General features: G+C 25.4%; 2 protein-coding genes across 6 annotated transcripts in view; one reads left to right on the top strand and one right to left on the bottom strand.

The window, feature by feature from the left end:
• On the bottom strand, positions 1-16,395 carry LOC102677552 (sterol regulatory element-binding protein cleavage-activating protein). Of its 5 annotated transcripts, none has more exons than XM_006610266.2 (13): positions 5,946-6,658; positions 5,297-5,468; positions 4,961-5,194; positions 4,712-4,892; positions 4,421-4,566; positions 3,252-4,347; positions 2,879-3,152; positions 1,742-2,805; positions 1,517-1,676; positions 1,253-1,436; positions 1,054-1,193; positions 769-980; positions 1-641 (listed from the first exon to the last, which is right to left on the bottom strand). In XM_006610266.2, exons 2-13 carry the CDS (start codon positions 5,410-5,412, stop codon positions 462-464), a joined length of 3,987 nt encoding a protein of 1,328 aa, XP_006610329.1. In that variant the 5' UTR covers positions 5,413-5,468; positions 5,946-6,658; the 3' UTR covers positions 1-461. The 5 variants fall into 5 exon arrangements, with proteins under 5 accessions (XP_006610329.1, XP_006610331.1, XP_006610330.1 ...); XM_006610268.2 differs by having other exon boundaries at positions 5,956-6,658; XM_006610267.2 differs by having other exon boundaries at positions 5,890-5,953.
• Positions 1-17,582, top strand: part of LOC102677960 (probable G-protein coupled receptor CG31760) — a 203,585-nt gene that overhangs the window by 29,360 nt on the left and 156,643 nt on the right. The gene's annotated exons all lie outside the window — the stretch shown is intronic.

Raw genomic sequence — 17,582 nt, 5'->3', positions numbered from 1 at the left:
TTTTTTTTTTTTGACAATTAACGGAGATATCAAAAGCTTTTTTAGTCCAATTATTTAAAAATATGATTTACTTTAATTTTATTTTTGTATCATTGCCTTTAATTATATATTTTTTGCATTTTATAGTACTTCCGATTTAAATGTATACATGTATATATAAATGATTCCGAAAATTGATTAAAATTTTCTATAATACTTCATCTACATATACTAGTGACAAGAGATAAATATATTTATGTATCTCTTACATTGTCACGATAGAGTAGAATACTTATTATATAAGGCTATGACGTCAGTAATATAAAAAAATTCATATTAAAAGTGCGTGTATGATAGTTTTTAAATATAAAATGTACATCATGTAAAAATCTATATCCCCATAAATGATAGGATTTTTTTCAAATATTAAAATTAAATACGAAACGAAATAGCTATATACAATGGTGCATATACAGATAATCTTAATCTAATTTATCGGAAACTAATGGGAACCTGACTATTCGCAATTGCCGACCAAAATCACATACTACACTATCCCTTAACACTAACATTTGCTTTACAAAAATACAACTATCTTTATGACCCAACCTTACTTCTCGCACTGGTTCCCCAGTTCGGACGTCCCAAACTACTAGTGATCCCTGAAATCATTAAAGTCAGAAACATTTTTTTTTTGTATTTTTAAAAAAGTTGAGTGATATGTATAGAACAAAAGTTATTACTAAGTATTAGGAAAAACAGAAAAAACAAAAAAACATAAATATGTACCTGGTTGCTGGTTATGAGTAGATGATGTGTCAACATGACTAACTGCAAACTATAAGCAAATCTATGTGCTGGAAGAGTATGTAGCAAATGTCCCTGAAATCGTTCCCATACACACAATCTCTCATCGGTACCAATGCTTATTACATATGATACGGAACACGCCATAGCTGCCACAGCACCATCATGAGCTTGAATACTATACATACATGTTCCTACAAATAAAAATAAAAATGTAAATTTTTTGTAAAAAATTATAATATTTTATTTAAAATATAAAATAGATACCAGTTAGAAGATCCCAGACGCATAAAAGACCATCTTGAGATCCACTACCAGAAGTCATAGGACTCATTCTATCAATGAATAAACAAGATATAGGACCACAATGACCATGAAGAGTATACAATGGTAACTGATCCTCCAATCTGAAATTTAATTTAATATAAAAGAAAGATATTTAATGAAATTTTTATAAAATTCATACCTATATACTTTTAGAGTATGATCTTGACTACCAGTTAAAACACGACCACCCTCACTATCGAGTACAGTTATTGCCTGTTGATGTGCTTTATGAGAACCAATTTTCATACAACGAAGATCTTCTTCAGATTGCATAATGTTATTTATATCCATAGGTGAACCAGCACTTCCTGTTCTAACATGCGCTAAAGAAAAAGAAGATAATATAAAAATTTATATTTAAATAATAGTATAATATATGCGAAATTGTTGAAAATAAATTTACTTCTTCTATAAGATGTGAAACCCCAATGAATTTGTTGACCTTCGCTATATCTTTCCAGTTGTAAGAAGTCAATACAGCCATTTAATTTAGCTGCTACTACTCTACTACCTATGAATTTCACAGCAGATATTCCAAGTCCTGATCCATCATCAAATAAACACTGAAATATTTAAATTTTTTAAAAATATTAATATTTATATTAATATTAATTTTTTTTATATTTACCTTAAATTTACCCGTAGTACCTTCCCAAAATTCTAAACTTCCATTTGCACATCCTACGACTATAAGATTCTCTTGATAGTCCATGCACCAAATGGGAGATACTATATGTGCAATTTGCACATTTTTATCTGTATTCAACATAGATATATTATCTACTAAACCAGATGAATTTAATTTTCCATTAGCATTACATAAATGTTCTAAACTTTCTGAATTTCGCAGTTCATCCATAGACTTATTGTGTTCTTCAAAGAGATGTTTATATTGATCACCAAAATCGAATCCTCGTTCACAATTTTGTTGTACTGGAGACTGTTTCATGGATGAAAATTTAATATTTATTGCTGATTTTAAATCTGGAAGATCATAGACATTGTCTAAATTTTTACGTGCGCTTTTCTTTCTTTCCAAGTTAAATTCATTAATTTGATAATCATAGTCCAATGTGTTTCCCATTGAGTTTCTTTTGCTAATATAATTCTGTCCTTTATGCATATTATATAATCCAGGAGAAGATTTTCTATAATGAATAGTCGACGCTGCCGAATACAATCCAAATGAATTGGTATTTTCCATTTCTCCTCTTGAGGGTGGTGAACCACTTTCGTAATCTGACATTAACTCATCTACATCTGGCGTTTTGTGACTTAAATTTTTGTAGGGATTACTAAAGAATTGTTTTCTGTCTACATGCACCAACTGTTCGCCTGACGTCGCATCCCATACTCTAATATGGCCAGCTAAACATGTGCTGGCTATAGTATTGCCATCTGTAGCAATGCATTCTACTTCTTGAATATGGCCTTCAAGAACTATAGGCAATGCTTCTAGGACTAATTGCGTTGTTGAATCAGGAGCTTTCTCTGGTTGATACCAACTAGCTCGCCATTCAGCATAGTTTCTTGAACAAACACATCTATAAAGAACAACCATTGTGTAAGCAACAACAATGATACTAATGAGACACAACACTGTTGCTAAGAATATTTCCATTGGACTAGAAGGAATAAAAGGAGTATCCGCATTAAAACCTCGACTTTCAGATCTAGTTGGTAATTCCACATCTGTAATGAATTTGTAATTGGCTGATTAAATGATTAATTTAATCAATAATTTTTCTATGTTATAATTATATACCTAAAAAGTCTAATGGATCAAGAGCAGCAGTTGCAAAACTCTGCCATTGAAAATGTTGTACATCATTTGGATTACTGATTTGTTTCACTAATTGTGTACTGACTGCATGAGATAATTTTACAGCAGGTAATATAATTATACGTCCTCCGGCGGCAGAGATATTATACATTGAAAGAATTGAAGACCAATGATAAAGAGATAAACGATTCCAAGGTGGAAATTCCATTGGTTTTAATTTATTTAATTCTTCAGTAATATTATTTGTTAAGTCATCCTAATGTATAACAAAATGTGGTAAATTAAAATTTATATTCTGAAAATTCCATACAATTAGGACTTAAATAAGATAATAAATAAATGATTTTTAAATTACCTGTTTATTTAAGTGATCTGAAGTAATTATTGTTGAAGGTATTGATACTGGTTTTATACTATTTAATTCAATATAATTATTTAAGGACTGAGATCTTTCTACTGTGTATCCATCAATATCTGATTCTGATTTTAATGTTTCACTTAAGTGTATAACATGTTCAACAATGCCAGAATTGTAAACGATCATGCTAATCCAAACAACCATCCATACCATAAATGCACGCTGAAATATTCGTGTTCTTGCCCAAAAATGTACTAGGCGTAATCGCTTTGGAATTTTAGCTAATGTATGAGTGTTCTGTGTATTTGGAGCTATGACAGTTGTCGGACCATTAGATAAACCATTTAATCTTGGATGAGATTTTGATCGAAAAATATTTGGTTTTCTATTTGTTATTGTTGTCGTAAATTGCTGTTTACGTGTAGTTGGTATATTTGGAAAATGAAATTTAGATGTTTCGCTAGAGAGCTCAGTTCGTTTGATATCAATAGCAAGAATTGTGGAAAAAAAAACCATTTGAAGAAAAAAATCATTGACTAATCCCACAATAGCAAATATACAAAATTCTTGTATGGCTGGCACAAAAGTGAACAATCCAATTGTTAAGATTGTTACTTCTGTAAGTAGATTTTTAGTGATGGACCAACCTTCTTTGGACAAAGCTTGAGCAACTCGTATTTTTACATCCAAATGTGCTGGAGTACTCACTACACTTTTGGTTAACACCAATACATTTTCTAATCCTACGATAATCACTAAATAGGGAAACACTTCTTTTCCACTCAGACTTAAAGTTAAGCCAAAAAAAAAGCATACACCCACAGTCATAGACAGTGAACCTATCACTGTTACAGTTGCACCAAATGCTATTCCAACTTTTGATTTCACTAATTCTATTTTTCGCACAGAGAAATAAATATAAAAAAACAAAGCAAAAAATGTCATCATCAATGGAAAAAAATCACTGTAATTAAATTCACCAGGATAAAAGATATGTAATGTTTCATCTGTTGAAATATTGGTAGTATTTTCACTTTCTATTTGATGAAGATGATAATAATTTTTTAATCTATATTGTAATCCTTTTATAAATCTAAAAATTGAATTAATCATATAATCAATAAATATAATAAATAAATAATATTTATTATCAATTAAGTACTTACTCAGGATCATAGTTTTTTAAGTAAATAGTTACTGCATATTGTAAAATTCTTTGTCTAATTCGCATTGGATATCTTTTTATTCCTGTTTCTTTAAGATTCATACCAAACATTATCTCTGCTAAACTAATTTTACCTTTTTGTAGATTCTATAATATATAATTGTAATAGATTATTTTTTGAACAATTTATTATTTTTGGATTATAACTAACCCAAAAATTAAAACTATATATATATTTATAAATATATATATAAAATTTTTCTAAATTGTTCTAAAAAAATCTTGTTCATACCTGATAAGAATATATAGTATTTATAAGATTTGTATCTTGTGCATAAAGTTCAATACTTCGTTGCCATAAATTTGCAGGGGAAAGAACAAGACAATTATATTCTGGCAAAACTTCTGACTTTTTTCCATTTCTTTTTTTAACTGCTTCAATATGCAAACATACTTGATCAAGTGTTTTTAATCTAAAAATATAATAATAAAAATAAATATATAATTTAAACCAAAATTCTATGAAACACAAATAACTTACGTTTTTGGATGTTGATAATTCTGTATAATCTCTAAAAGATTAAAAACTTCATAAAGTGGACCTCTAAAAGCATCCATCAATGTTAACTCCTCTGTCCATGGTACAACTCCAACTCTTAATATCACTTGTTGTACATAAAACACAGAATTTTCTGTATTGTTTTCAGGTACAATGGTATGATTGATTATAGTTCGTGGCGTATTACCAGGCATTGGTAAATTAATCAAAGGATAGCTACAAGAAAAAATAGTAATTAGAATAATATTATTTGTTTTTAATTGCTATTTATCCACTGAATTATGAATGAATATAAAATTTAAAAAAAGAAATACTAACCAGCATAGCAATATAATTGAAACTGCTAATGAAATGACTGCAACAGGATGAGATGAACAAAACAGGCCATGGGCATAATATAGCCCTGCCACCCTATCTGGTAAACTACGAAACATTTCAAGACTGTTTCACTAACATGTCTTAGATCATATATATTTTGGTAACATTTAACCTGAAAAAATTGAAGAAAAGATGCACAATAAATAACAGATAAATATAATGCATTATAAAATATTGAAGCATAATTATAAATAATTTCTATAATTATCATTATTAAAATAAATATTTATATATAACTTAATAAATATATGTAATTAAATTAATATCTACATAATTTATAATATTTTGTATAATATCTAATAGATATTTATATATACAAATATTTACAACTAAAATTTCGAAAAAAAAAACATTTATGCGTACATATTTTTATGTTTATTATCAATAACATTACGCAATTGCTCATTTAATTAATATTTTCACAAGAATATGAAAGAATCAATGATGCGCAATGCAAAGATTATGATAAGTAAATGCATTTTCTTTCGAATAAATTTATGACGCAATAACGAGCAAATAAAACAATTAGACACGATGATTGGATACGATGAGAATACACGTCGACGCATCACAGACTTATATTACTTACGTATGCCTACCATACTAATTATATCATTTCTTTCGGATCTATTTTCTTCTCACTTTGCATTCTGGGATTAACGAATAACATAGCAACAAGTGAACCAATTTTTTTTGTCACAGTCACTGTTAAATAAACATTGTCAAGATTTTTTTTTTAAAACTATTAACATCATCATAGATAGAGACTTCAAAAAATGCACTCAAAAATAATTTACATACAATAAAAAACACATGGATACTGTATAATCTAAGATATATTTCAACACGTTAATTTTGAATAAAATAAAAATAATTATACACCCCTAAATATAATCCTAAGTGAAGAAATAGATGAGTCCGTTCGACTTTGAGGTTAAGTTCGATCTGCACGTTTATGCGTAGATAATATAGCAATTGATTTTGCAATACAGCATAAAACACACGAATCGGTCACACGTGCTTCGAATCGCGCGTCATTCCTTGAATAAACGAGCACGGATATGAGCACAAGCGTTAGTGGTTAAGAAACGACTTTAAACGACACGAGTATGTAACCCGAACGACCGGCGTAAATTTCTCGAGTGCACTGGCCGGTTTCAATTTAACCCGCACGATACTGCACTGAGTGCTAATTTATTTTTAAACGATTTAGTCGAGCCTCCAACTTGCGACCAATCGCAGGTGTATTAATATTATACAGCCAGTCGTCGTTCTCCTGTCTTTGCTATGCACGTGCTAAAAAATTTGATAAATTCATTAAAATGAAATCAATTAGGTTTGCCAATTTAGTGAATGATTCAAATGTGTATGATATATTAAATTGTATAATAGAATTATTAAATATATATTTTTTATTTTATTACATTCTTTATTTATTAAAAAACAACATAAATTCATTATATAAATATTAAAATATATGTATTAAGAAATTCCTTTTAATATTTTATGCTTTTTTTTACATGAAAAAATTCATCTTAGTTCCATGAAAATAAATCGTTTTACGTGAATTTAAATTGGTTTGCAAATTAATATAATTTATTGTTTTTCATTGTTTTCTTTCTATAAATCTGAAAAATTTAAATAATATATTTTATTTTAAATAATTTGATATTCATTTTAATTTTGTTTTTTGAAATAATTTTTTTTTCAAAGAACAAAAAATAATAATTTATTGAATTTATGATTTTAAATTTTTGAATATTTATTACATATTTATTACATATTTCTATATCTATACAATAGTAATATATATATAATTGTAATATTTATTTATTACATTTACATATTTTTATATTATTACATAAATTTTATATATACAAAATCTATAAATTTTTTCATAACAATTTTATTGTATTAATTTTATAAAAAGATGAGATAAAGTAGTATAAATGTTTTGAAAACTTATATTTAAATTTTATTTTAGAAGCAAAAAGCAGAGGGCGTTATTATTAGTATTTCAGATTTACATCAATCACATTATATTGTTGTGATCAATTTAAATTTGGATTTTAATTGCAAACATTATGTGAAAAAGTGACTTTTATTATCATAAATATTTTTCAATTCAAGATTTAAATGTTATATTACTTTATAAAATGTTTTAGTTTCATAGAAGTTTGAATAATTTCTTTATTTTAAAAATTATTACTTTGTATTGAAAGAATATTTTTATGTCAATTGTTAGGATAATTAATATATTAATAAATCTAAATGACCTGAGAAAGAAGTAAAAAAAGTAAAAGGAAAGAAAATCATTTTTGTAGAATCTACATTTTTGGTAAGTTTAACTTAAATTATATAAATGTATAGAAATGCATGTATATAATAGATTACTGTATTATTATTACATTAATATAGAAAAATTCAAACATATTTTTGTATCATTCAATGTATTTTTTCAATATTTAACATGAAATTTTTTTGAAAATTGTTATTAACCTTAAGAAATGATAACCTTTCCTAAATTGTGTCAAAGTAAATTTTTTTTATAGTATTTTTAAACAACAAATAAAGTTAAAAAATAAAGACGTAGGAATAATTTATACAGTTGTGTAAATTAACAGAAAATCTCTCATTATATATGCATTTATTTATTATTCTATTCCTTTTATTTATTATTATATTGAAAAAATAATATAAAAATACATAAGAAAAATGTTATATCAAATTTTCAAAAAACAATCTGCGAAATCTTAAGAATATTTATTTATAGAAAAACTGTTTATTTATATTCTTATTAAATTTTTGCATGTTTAACTATTAATTGTTAATCATGCCGTATTGTTTATGAATGAATTCATTATATAAAGCGCGCGTTATTTGAATTGCTGATTCGGACATGAATGTAAATTAAGTCATCTATCAAAGTTCCGTAAAAAAATTCGTTGCATATATGTGGATTATATGTGGATTTTTTAATCTGAATTTATATTTATATTAAAGAATTTAGATTTATATTAAAACTGAAATTTCAATATGAATATAGATATAAATTTTGAATTAAATTTAAATATCAATTTATATTAACCTAAAAATGTCGATATAATAATAGATACAATATATTTGATTTTATTTATGAACTTAAGTTATTTTGATAAATAAGTTAATTTCATAAAAAAATTTTTAATTAATTCCATTAAATTAATTATTTTTGATTATATTAATGATATTAGTAATTTTAATTTTAAATTTTAAGTTCAAAATAAATTTCAGGAATACAACATATTAAATTCTAAAATGCAAATCTTTTAATTTTTTAATAACATTTAAAATAAAATAATTGATCTCTACTATAAATCTTTGAAAAAATTCTCTGATAGTAAATTTTATTATATTTACGAAAATCCAAACATTTTGTTAATTTTATTTTTTTTTAAATAAACTAACAAAATGAAAAAAATACTTAAAAAATATCATATTTATTATGAATAATTCTTTTACTGTTATTGATTTTAAATAAAATCCAAAACTTTTTTAGATTATTTCAATTATTGATAAAACTATTGTTTTTTGTCTTAATTGATATATAACATTTTTAATTTTTTAATTAAATTTTTTATATATTCGAGAGAAAATGGAATTGAAAATTTCAAGATATGATTTTCAAATGATGTCCAAATCGGAATTATTTTGTATAATTTTTTAAATTTATTATTATTTTTAATTTAATTTAATTCTAAAAAATATAAAAATAATAATATTTCTTGAAGCCATTGTGACTTAAATTTTTTTTATTCTTTATCAATCGAATCGGTTAAACAAAAAGTCGTAACAAAACAAGTAATCGTGCATAGAAATTTTTTTCTTCCAGTTGTAATGTTATTTGTGAATATAATATTTTTTACATTGATTCGACCCTGAATGATATTACTGTAATTGAATCAAATCGATTCCGAGCCAAACAGCTTGTTCTAAGCAGCTCTGAAATTTTTAGACGGCCTTTCATCTAATTTCATAATCATTTTAGTTATTTTTAAAAGCACTCCTACTCAATATATATACTATTTTAAAATAGAAATGCAACAAGTTACACATTCTTTTATTTTCTCAAAATTTTATGGAAGAAAGATTGATACTTATGGATAATTCTTTATTTTTTTTTAATTATTTAAATTTTCTAGATAATTTCAAGATAATAAAGCGAGAATAATTATTACTACTTAAATATTTAACATTAATTTATGAGTTTAATAAAATAATCTCTTAATGTTAGTGAAATCTTGAATTTTATATTTTTTATAATTAATGGAAAATTTTTGATTGCGAGAAGATTTCATGGAAATCGGGTGTAAACGACAATTTTCAAATGTGGAGGTTATCTTTTACTTTGTATGGCAATAGATATGAATTTCATATGTCACGCGTGTACTTCATGACCCGTAACCATACACAGTTATTTTGTATTAGTGCACACAGATTTTTCTGTCACTGATTCTCTAATTTCTGGAACAAAACTCTATTCCTAGTTGGATTATTGGAATATTCCATCTTAGGAAATTTTATGTGCTATCATAATAAAATAAAGAAGCCATTGAATATCAAGAATAGTTCTTCTTTATCACAATAGTTATAATACTCTCTGAAACAATAATTGTATCGATTGTAAAATAATTATGAATTTTTATGTTATATATTTTTATTATTGTATTCATGTATATTTTATTTTAATTTTGAAAACAATGAATTGTTTACATTTTGATTTATTCTTCATTTTTATATATTGCATAATACTATAATATTTGCATACAAATTAATATATTTTATTTTAGAATATGAATTTTTAATTTAGATTGGATATGTTTAAATCCAATTTATTGATTTAATTTTACTCAATTGCGTATTGAATTAAATTGAATTAGAATTTCATTTTTTTTATTTGTCAAACTTATTTGCTAATTTATATTCTCTAATTTATATAATATTATATAATATTATATATATATTTCTGTAATATTTCAAAAATGAAATGGATCAATATTATAATTCAATCTTCATTATAGAATAATGTCTGAGTTAAAATAGATATATAAATTAAAATATAAATATAGAAAATTAAGTAGTATGCAAATGCATTGTATACAAATAGATATAAATAGATGTAATTCTATTCTATTAATTCTTTCAAAATATTAACAATATCATAATTTTATCTAGTATCTTTTTAATATAGAATAAAAAACTTTGAGTTTTCGTAAGAATTATCCTTGAGAACATACGTAAACACGCCTATACTATTTGAATTCGAGTCTATTTCTCAGAGTTCCACGAGTGGTATTTTCTGGTTTTCAACGTTTACATTGACGTATATCTGCAGCATAAGTCATAAATATTTAATATAAACGAATGATTATGCAAAGTGGTGAATTTTCTTTTTCACTTGCTCTCTACTTTTCGTGAATTATCATCGATTATTAAATTATTTCATCATATTGTGTTTTAGTGTCTGATTTTATATATGATTTTATATATAAAATATTCGTTTTTCAATTCTGTTAGTTTTTTTAAATTTGAATATTTTTAATTTTTAATAAATATTTGCATTCTTAAGAAACGAGTTTGTTGAAAAATTATTAAAGTAGAAAAATATTACTTCAATGACAAAAAATTATATATTAAATTTTATGAGTTTTTTATCAGATTTTTTACTAATATTTTATGTCTTGTTTTGAAAATTACTTTATATAAATTTTTCATCGTAAAATTGATGACATTATGATTGGCTATTCTTATTATGTATATAATTTTGGAAAATATTTTTTTTGTAAGTTTTCGATTTCGAAATATTTTAAAAATATCTTTCTTTTTAATATCGAGTTTATTATCCTTTTTTAATAGATTCATATTGTATTTAACAATTTTTAGAATACATTGATGAATATAAACTATAAACTATTTATGATAATAAAAATTCAAATTTCGTGTCTAAAGTACAGTATTATCAAATATATGATTTTAGAATTATATTGTATAAGATGTGACGAAATTGTCAATCTTGAATTTTAATATCGCCGAGGTCAGGCTTGTTAATTATTATTTATGTAATACCTTCTTGTCGCTCTGAGCAAATGCTTGGAACCAAAGCGAAAATATGATAAAGTAACGTTTCACTTATTTATGAATTATCATTGATACGATTATCGAATAATAATTTTGTATAGGTTATAGCAAATATGCTATAGCATATGCTATTAATGATTTCTTTCGCATAATTATGTTTTTATTCATCTTTTATTCATAGTAGATTTTAATATTCTATATTATTCAATATTATTTTAATCGAATATGAACCCCTTGGTTCGAATATGTATATAAATATATTTGTATTCAAATGATTTTTATAAATATTAAAAATTCCAATTCGTTTTTCTTTTTCTAAGCATGATCAATATTTTAATCGACAAACGAGAATTTAAATTTCGAAAAGAGAGATAAATCTCTTCTCTATCTTTTAATTATGAGCGAGAATGAAGCTTGGAAAAATCATAAAATCATTTAACTTCGTGTAATACGAAATTTTTGAATATTAGAAAAAAAAAAAGAAAAAAAATTGAATGAGATACGAAAATTCAAAATCTATCTTTGAATCGCTTAGAAAACACAAGAATCGTTTGGAATAATTACAGAATCATTTAATCTTGTATAATACAAAATTTTCGGACACCTGGTATAACCGAGTCTACGCTCTCTATTCAGCGAAAAGATGAGGAGCATGTTTTCATCCGTACCGGGCGTTTGAAGTCATATTAACTCAGCATTGTTAGCTGGTATCCACCTCTACTATCCCATTATCCCGCTGATTGACGTACATAATTGTATCAATTGCGCAACAAATGGAAATTAGGCTGCTGTGAAATGGTCAATGCCGTGGCTAGAGTCAATCGTCTGCGCAAATACACACGGCGCGGAAATGCGCTTTAAAAACACTTTCTTCGATCATTTTCGGAAGGATTTGTATTACCGACTCGGCTCCTCTGTTGATCAACTTGATGAATTACGACAAATAACATAACCTATATACTATATATTAACCTATAATACAACGACATTGACCCTTGACTAAAAGCTCGACGAATTATGAAGGATCATAAGAGAAAAATAATCAAAAATAAAATCGATGATCGAGCATTTCTGATAGAAATTAAACGTTAATTAATCGAGATGTAGTGTATAAAATGGTTAAATACTTATAATAAAAATTTAATACTTAAATAAAAATGATATTTAAAAAAATTTTGATTTTGGAACATTAATTCGGATTTAAAAAATTTTTTAACGATGATTTATTAATTTATTAAGGAACAATATTATTAATAAAATGTAAATCGTTTAGTTGTTAAACATCATCGAAATATATTAAATATATTTGAATAATCGATATATTGTACAATTTTATTACATAAATCATTATACGAAAAAAGGTCTTGTATAAATCTTGAAATTTTGTCTTACAAATATTAATACGACGTTGAGTTAGTTTAATAATTTGACAATTATTATGTAATTTAAAGGAATTTTTTTTATTTATAACAATTTGAAATTTTTTTTATATTTTAATTATTGAAATAATAATTTCATTATTCTTTTGATTATAATTAATTATTAAATTTATAATAATTCAATGTTTCTCTTGTTTAGTTGAAATTCGAGAATAAATATAATCCAAATTCGATTATTCAATTTCGATTGATGATATAATAGTTTATATATATTTAAATTTCAAAAAATGTATATCAAAAATTGAACAGTCATCTTCTACGTCAAACGAATTGTTGATTTTAATTTTTATAAAAGTGAATTGTCAATTCGATTCCAATTAAATTCCAATTAAAAAATTCCAAAAAAATCGATTATTAATTCATTTTTCGATAAAAATTCGATAAAATATATATTCGATAAAAATACATAAAATCAAAATTAAAGTTATACACAGTGACAAGTTATGAGATTTTTTTCGATTTTTTTTTGACTGATGAAACAAAACAATAAGAAGCATTAAATGTACAATAACAAAAACTAATTTATATTATATGTAATTTGCAAGGAATGTTATCTTTTTTTTATTTATTCGCACATATGGGATTGGCAAATCGAAATTTCGATAATTTGTGAATCATTGTTTGATTATCGATTTTTCACTCATTAATGTTCAAAGTTTAACAGTCGTGCGTCACATTTGAGTATCCTAGAGATATAAATCGTTGTGTAAACAATTTTTGCAAATAACTCCTCTAAATTTTGCCTCGAGGAAAAGGCAAAACTGATTACTAAATAACTAGAAATATTAAATACCGAAGTATTAAAAGAGATTAAAATACAATTTTTTTCCGTTTTCATTTCATAATTGATAGCCTTTTCATCTAATCATTATAATTTATGACATACATGGATTTTTTCTTATTTTTTATTTATTTCCTATGATTAGTGATTTTCAAATATCAGTTGATAATGTAGTAATCGAATTTGCTATCAATAAACCTAGGTTTCATCAAGAGATGCTAGTTATCAACATTCGATTATACGAAAAATATTATTTACAATTTTATAATTTCCACCAAGAGAAAAATAAGAATTATATACATAGAATATGTAGAATAAACTTTTAAAAAAATGGATCTTTCTTACTTTTGATTTTGTATGAACTATCGAACTATTTACATTTACTTACATTTCATTGAATTCGAAATATTATATGTGAAAAGAATTTTTAGATTATAAGTTTTTAATGATATATTAGAATATAGGGTGTTTTATTATAAGTAAAAAATTTAAAGAATGAGCCAAAGTAAGTTAAGAATAAAAAAATGTGTTTTATTTTTTTTAGTAACAATAAATTTATAATTTAATTTACAATAAAATTTGTTATTTAGATAAAAATTTTTTGTTAATCTTAAACTATAATATTAAAATACTACAGTTGATATTAAATTCAACAAATTAAAAAAATAAATATCTCAATGGCAAGTGTTTAAAAAAATGCAATAGATTTTTCTATTAAATTTCACGTTTTTAATTTTAAAAACAAAAATTACAAGTATATCACAAATTAAATTTAATCATCGTTAATAAAAATTTTTACATCTTAATTTCTCGTGTTTCTTGATCTTTATGTCCATTATGCTGAGTCGGTAAATTCGATTCGTCGATATGAGAAGATTCGTGAAGACAACAGATGGCGGTCTAAGGCCTTTTACGATTTACGATGACGCATCTTCGCATTAATCCTAAAATTTTATTATTATATAATTTCTAAAATTAAATACTAATTAAATAATAACTTAACTTAATTACTATTTAAATTTATACGATAAGACTGACTTGTAGAAAATATTATATTCGAATCTAGACTAAACTCATTTATATTATAGCAATTATTAATTCATTATATTTGATTGACACTACAATAATTAATTTAAACACGAATAATGAAATTAAACACAATTCACAAGTTGGTAAAAGGAAATATTTCGCTCCTATTACGTTTATTAATATTTATAAAGAGCTTAGATGTCGGTCTGATACAAATTCTACTATATAAATGATTAACATATTTCCTGAAATCATCGAAACATTGTCGATAAATGGCATACAAAATATTAAATATTAAATCGGATGGATAACACACGAGATGCAAGTCGGATTATATCGACTGATAACATCATATATTAAATCGATACACTGGACATCGCATATTAGATTAACGTACAAAAAACATCATGTATTAAGTTGACAATAGAGAATCACATGTTATTTTGATAATAATGCACAAGGGATGTCACAAATTAAGTTGACAATGGCACATGAAACATCACATGCTAAAATCGATGGATGACACACTGAACATCACATGCTAAGTTAACAATAAGACACAGGGAATCACATGTTAATAATAACACAAGAGATGTCATAAATTCAGTTAACATGGAACATCACATGTTAAAGTTGATAGATGGCACGCAGAACATTATATGTTAAATTGACAATATATGTTAAATTCACATGGAATATCACATGCTATCTTGATAATGGCACAAGGGATGTCACAAGCTAAGTTGATAATGGCACATGGAACATCACATGTTAAAGTTGATAGATAGCACACAGAACATTATATGTTAAATTGACAATGTCACATGGAATATCACATGCTATCTTAATAATGGCACAAGGGATGTCACAAGCTAAGTTGATAATGGCACATGGAACATCACATGTTAAAGCTGATAGATAGCACACAGAACATTATATGTTAAATTGACAATGTCACATGGAATATCACATGCTATCTTAATAATGGCACAAGGGATGTCACAAGCTAAGTTGATAATGGCACATGGAACATCACATGTTAAAGCTGATAGATAGCACACAGAACATTATATGTTAAATTGACAATGTCACATGGAATATCACATGCTATCTTAATAATGGCACAAGGGATATCACAAGCTAAATTGACAATGGTACATGGAATATCACATGTTAATAATAATACATGGGACATTACAAGCAAGTTGACAATAGCACACTAAACATCAACATGTTAAGTTAACAATGGAACATACTAAATTAATGGATGGCATACAAAATATCACATGTCGATAATGATAGGAAATTATGTTAAAATCGCCTATTATAATATGCTTATCGGTATCAGTTAGATATTTTAATTTTTTGCAAATATGCAATTTTGAAAATGATTGCAACTCACTGGTGGTACTGCGAGACGACATAAATTATCTTTTGGGCTTTTTACATATCCACGTTTGCATGGTACCTGAATTATAGAAGGACTTATAGGAATTATAAAAGTATTAGATGGAAGAAAATCCTTTTCGTTTTTTTCTACTGATTTCACTTGTGGTGGACTTCGAATGTTTATCGATGATACGTAGATTGGTATCGCCATTAGAGATAGCAATAATAACAAGTATTCGAAAAAATTCATTATTTGTAACGAAATATGCAATGTGATTTGAATTGAAATAATTTATTTAGATTATTATATGTTATTAAATGTTATTATATATACTCTAGATCGTATACATTACGTAGATTATACTTGTTAAATTTTTTTTTTAAAAATACCGGTCACGAAAAATGCGACTATTTATGTAATGGCAGATACGCCAAGCTTCTTTTATATCGATCTTGAAGGACGCTATTTTCTGTGAATCATATGAATATATAATTTATTCACCATTTATGGAAAATCTAATTGCGATCAATTTTCTTGGAAGAAAAATTATCTTCCAAGAAAAAAGATTATTGTTTTGATTTTTATTATGATTTTTCGTTTCGATTATATAAATAGGAAATAATCGGTATAAATACATATATAAAATTACATAATGCGATATATAATCACAATAATGTTAAAAATGTAACGAGCACATGTAACAAAATATTAAAAAGTAAAGATTCTATAAAGCTATAAAAGTTACATAAAAATGAACTTGTAAAGATAAACACTTTGCATTTTAAAATTATTGGAAAGAATATAATATATTTATTTTAAAACGAAGCTCACGATAAAAGAATGAGATAAATGAGTTTTCCTCTAAGATTATTATGAGAAACGATTCAATTTTTTTTTATCCTTTCACATTTGAATCATTCTTTAAATGAAATTTATTAAAATAAAAAAAGTAAACTAAAATACTTAGATATATCCCCTTAGATATATCCCATATCATATATAATCCAATTCCTTTCCCATTATTGCACGAAATACGTATATTATATTAAATTTTCAAAATGGGGCTTATGATAATGAGTATGGGTCTGAAAATAGGTTATGTTCCCACCAATTTTATATACGATCTCGTTGTATCGTAATCGTATCGTAGCTGCTTTATCTTACGATAATGTCTAATGTACGAGGTTCGGCAGTCTTTTAAAGAAACGCTCGATCACTATCGCCATCAGGGAACACGAGCAGCAACAAGTGTCTGAAGAAGCCCCTCCTCGTTGCCTGCAGAGAACGGCTCGGTCAGATCACATTAGAATTACTTCAATCGGCCTATCGTCTCGCTGTGTAAATTGATTTTATCGATCGAATTTCTTCTCGAATTAATCTTGCCGAAAGCGGTTTTTCGCTCGATAGATGATAGAGCGCTTATCTCTGCCGACATCTTGGCTATATTATTTTATCAATCTTTCACAGTGT

This window comes from Apis dorsata, unplaced genomic scaffold (assembly GCF_000469605.1).
Source record: "Apis dorsata unplaced genomic scaffold, Apis dorsata 1.3 scaffold_73, whole genome shotgun sequence".
Lineage (NCBI taxonomy): Eukaryota > Metazoa > Arthropoda > Insecta > Hymenoptera > Apidae > Apis > Apis dorsata.
Note: the sequence above shows the minus strand (reverse complement) of the source record. Positions and strands in the feature narration are given on the sequence as shown.

Bases quoted from the DNA above. Each gene is read 5' to 3' on its own strand.
- LOC102677552 (XM_006610266.2), bottom strand. From the start codon at position 5,412: ATGTTTCGTAGTTTACCAGATAGGGTGGCAGGGCTATATTATGCCCAT. The intron at 1,677-1,741 runs GTAAATATAAAA...TAAATATTTCAG, and splicing joins GTACTACGGGTAAATTTAAG to TGTTTATTTGATGATGGATC. The intron at 1,437-1,516 runs GTAAATTTATTT...CTTTTTCTTTAG, and splicing joins TTTCACATCTTATAGAAGAA to CGCATGTTAGAACAGGAAGT.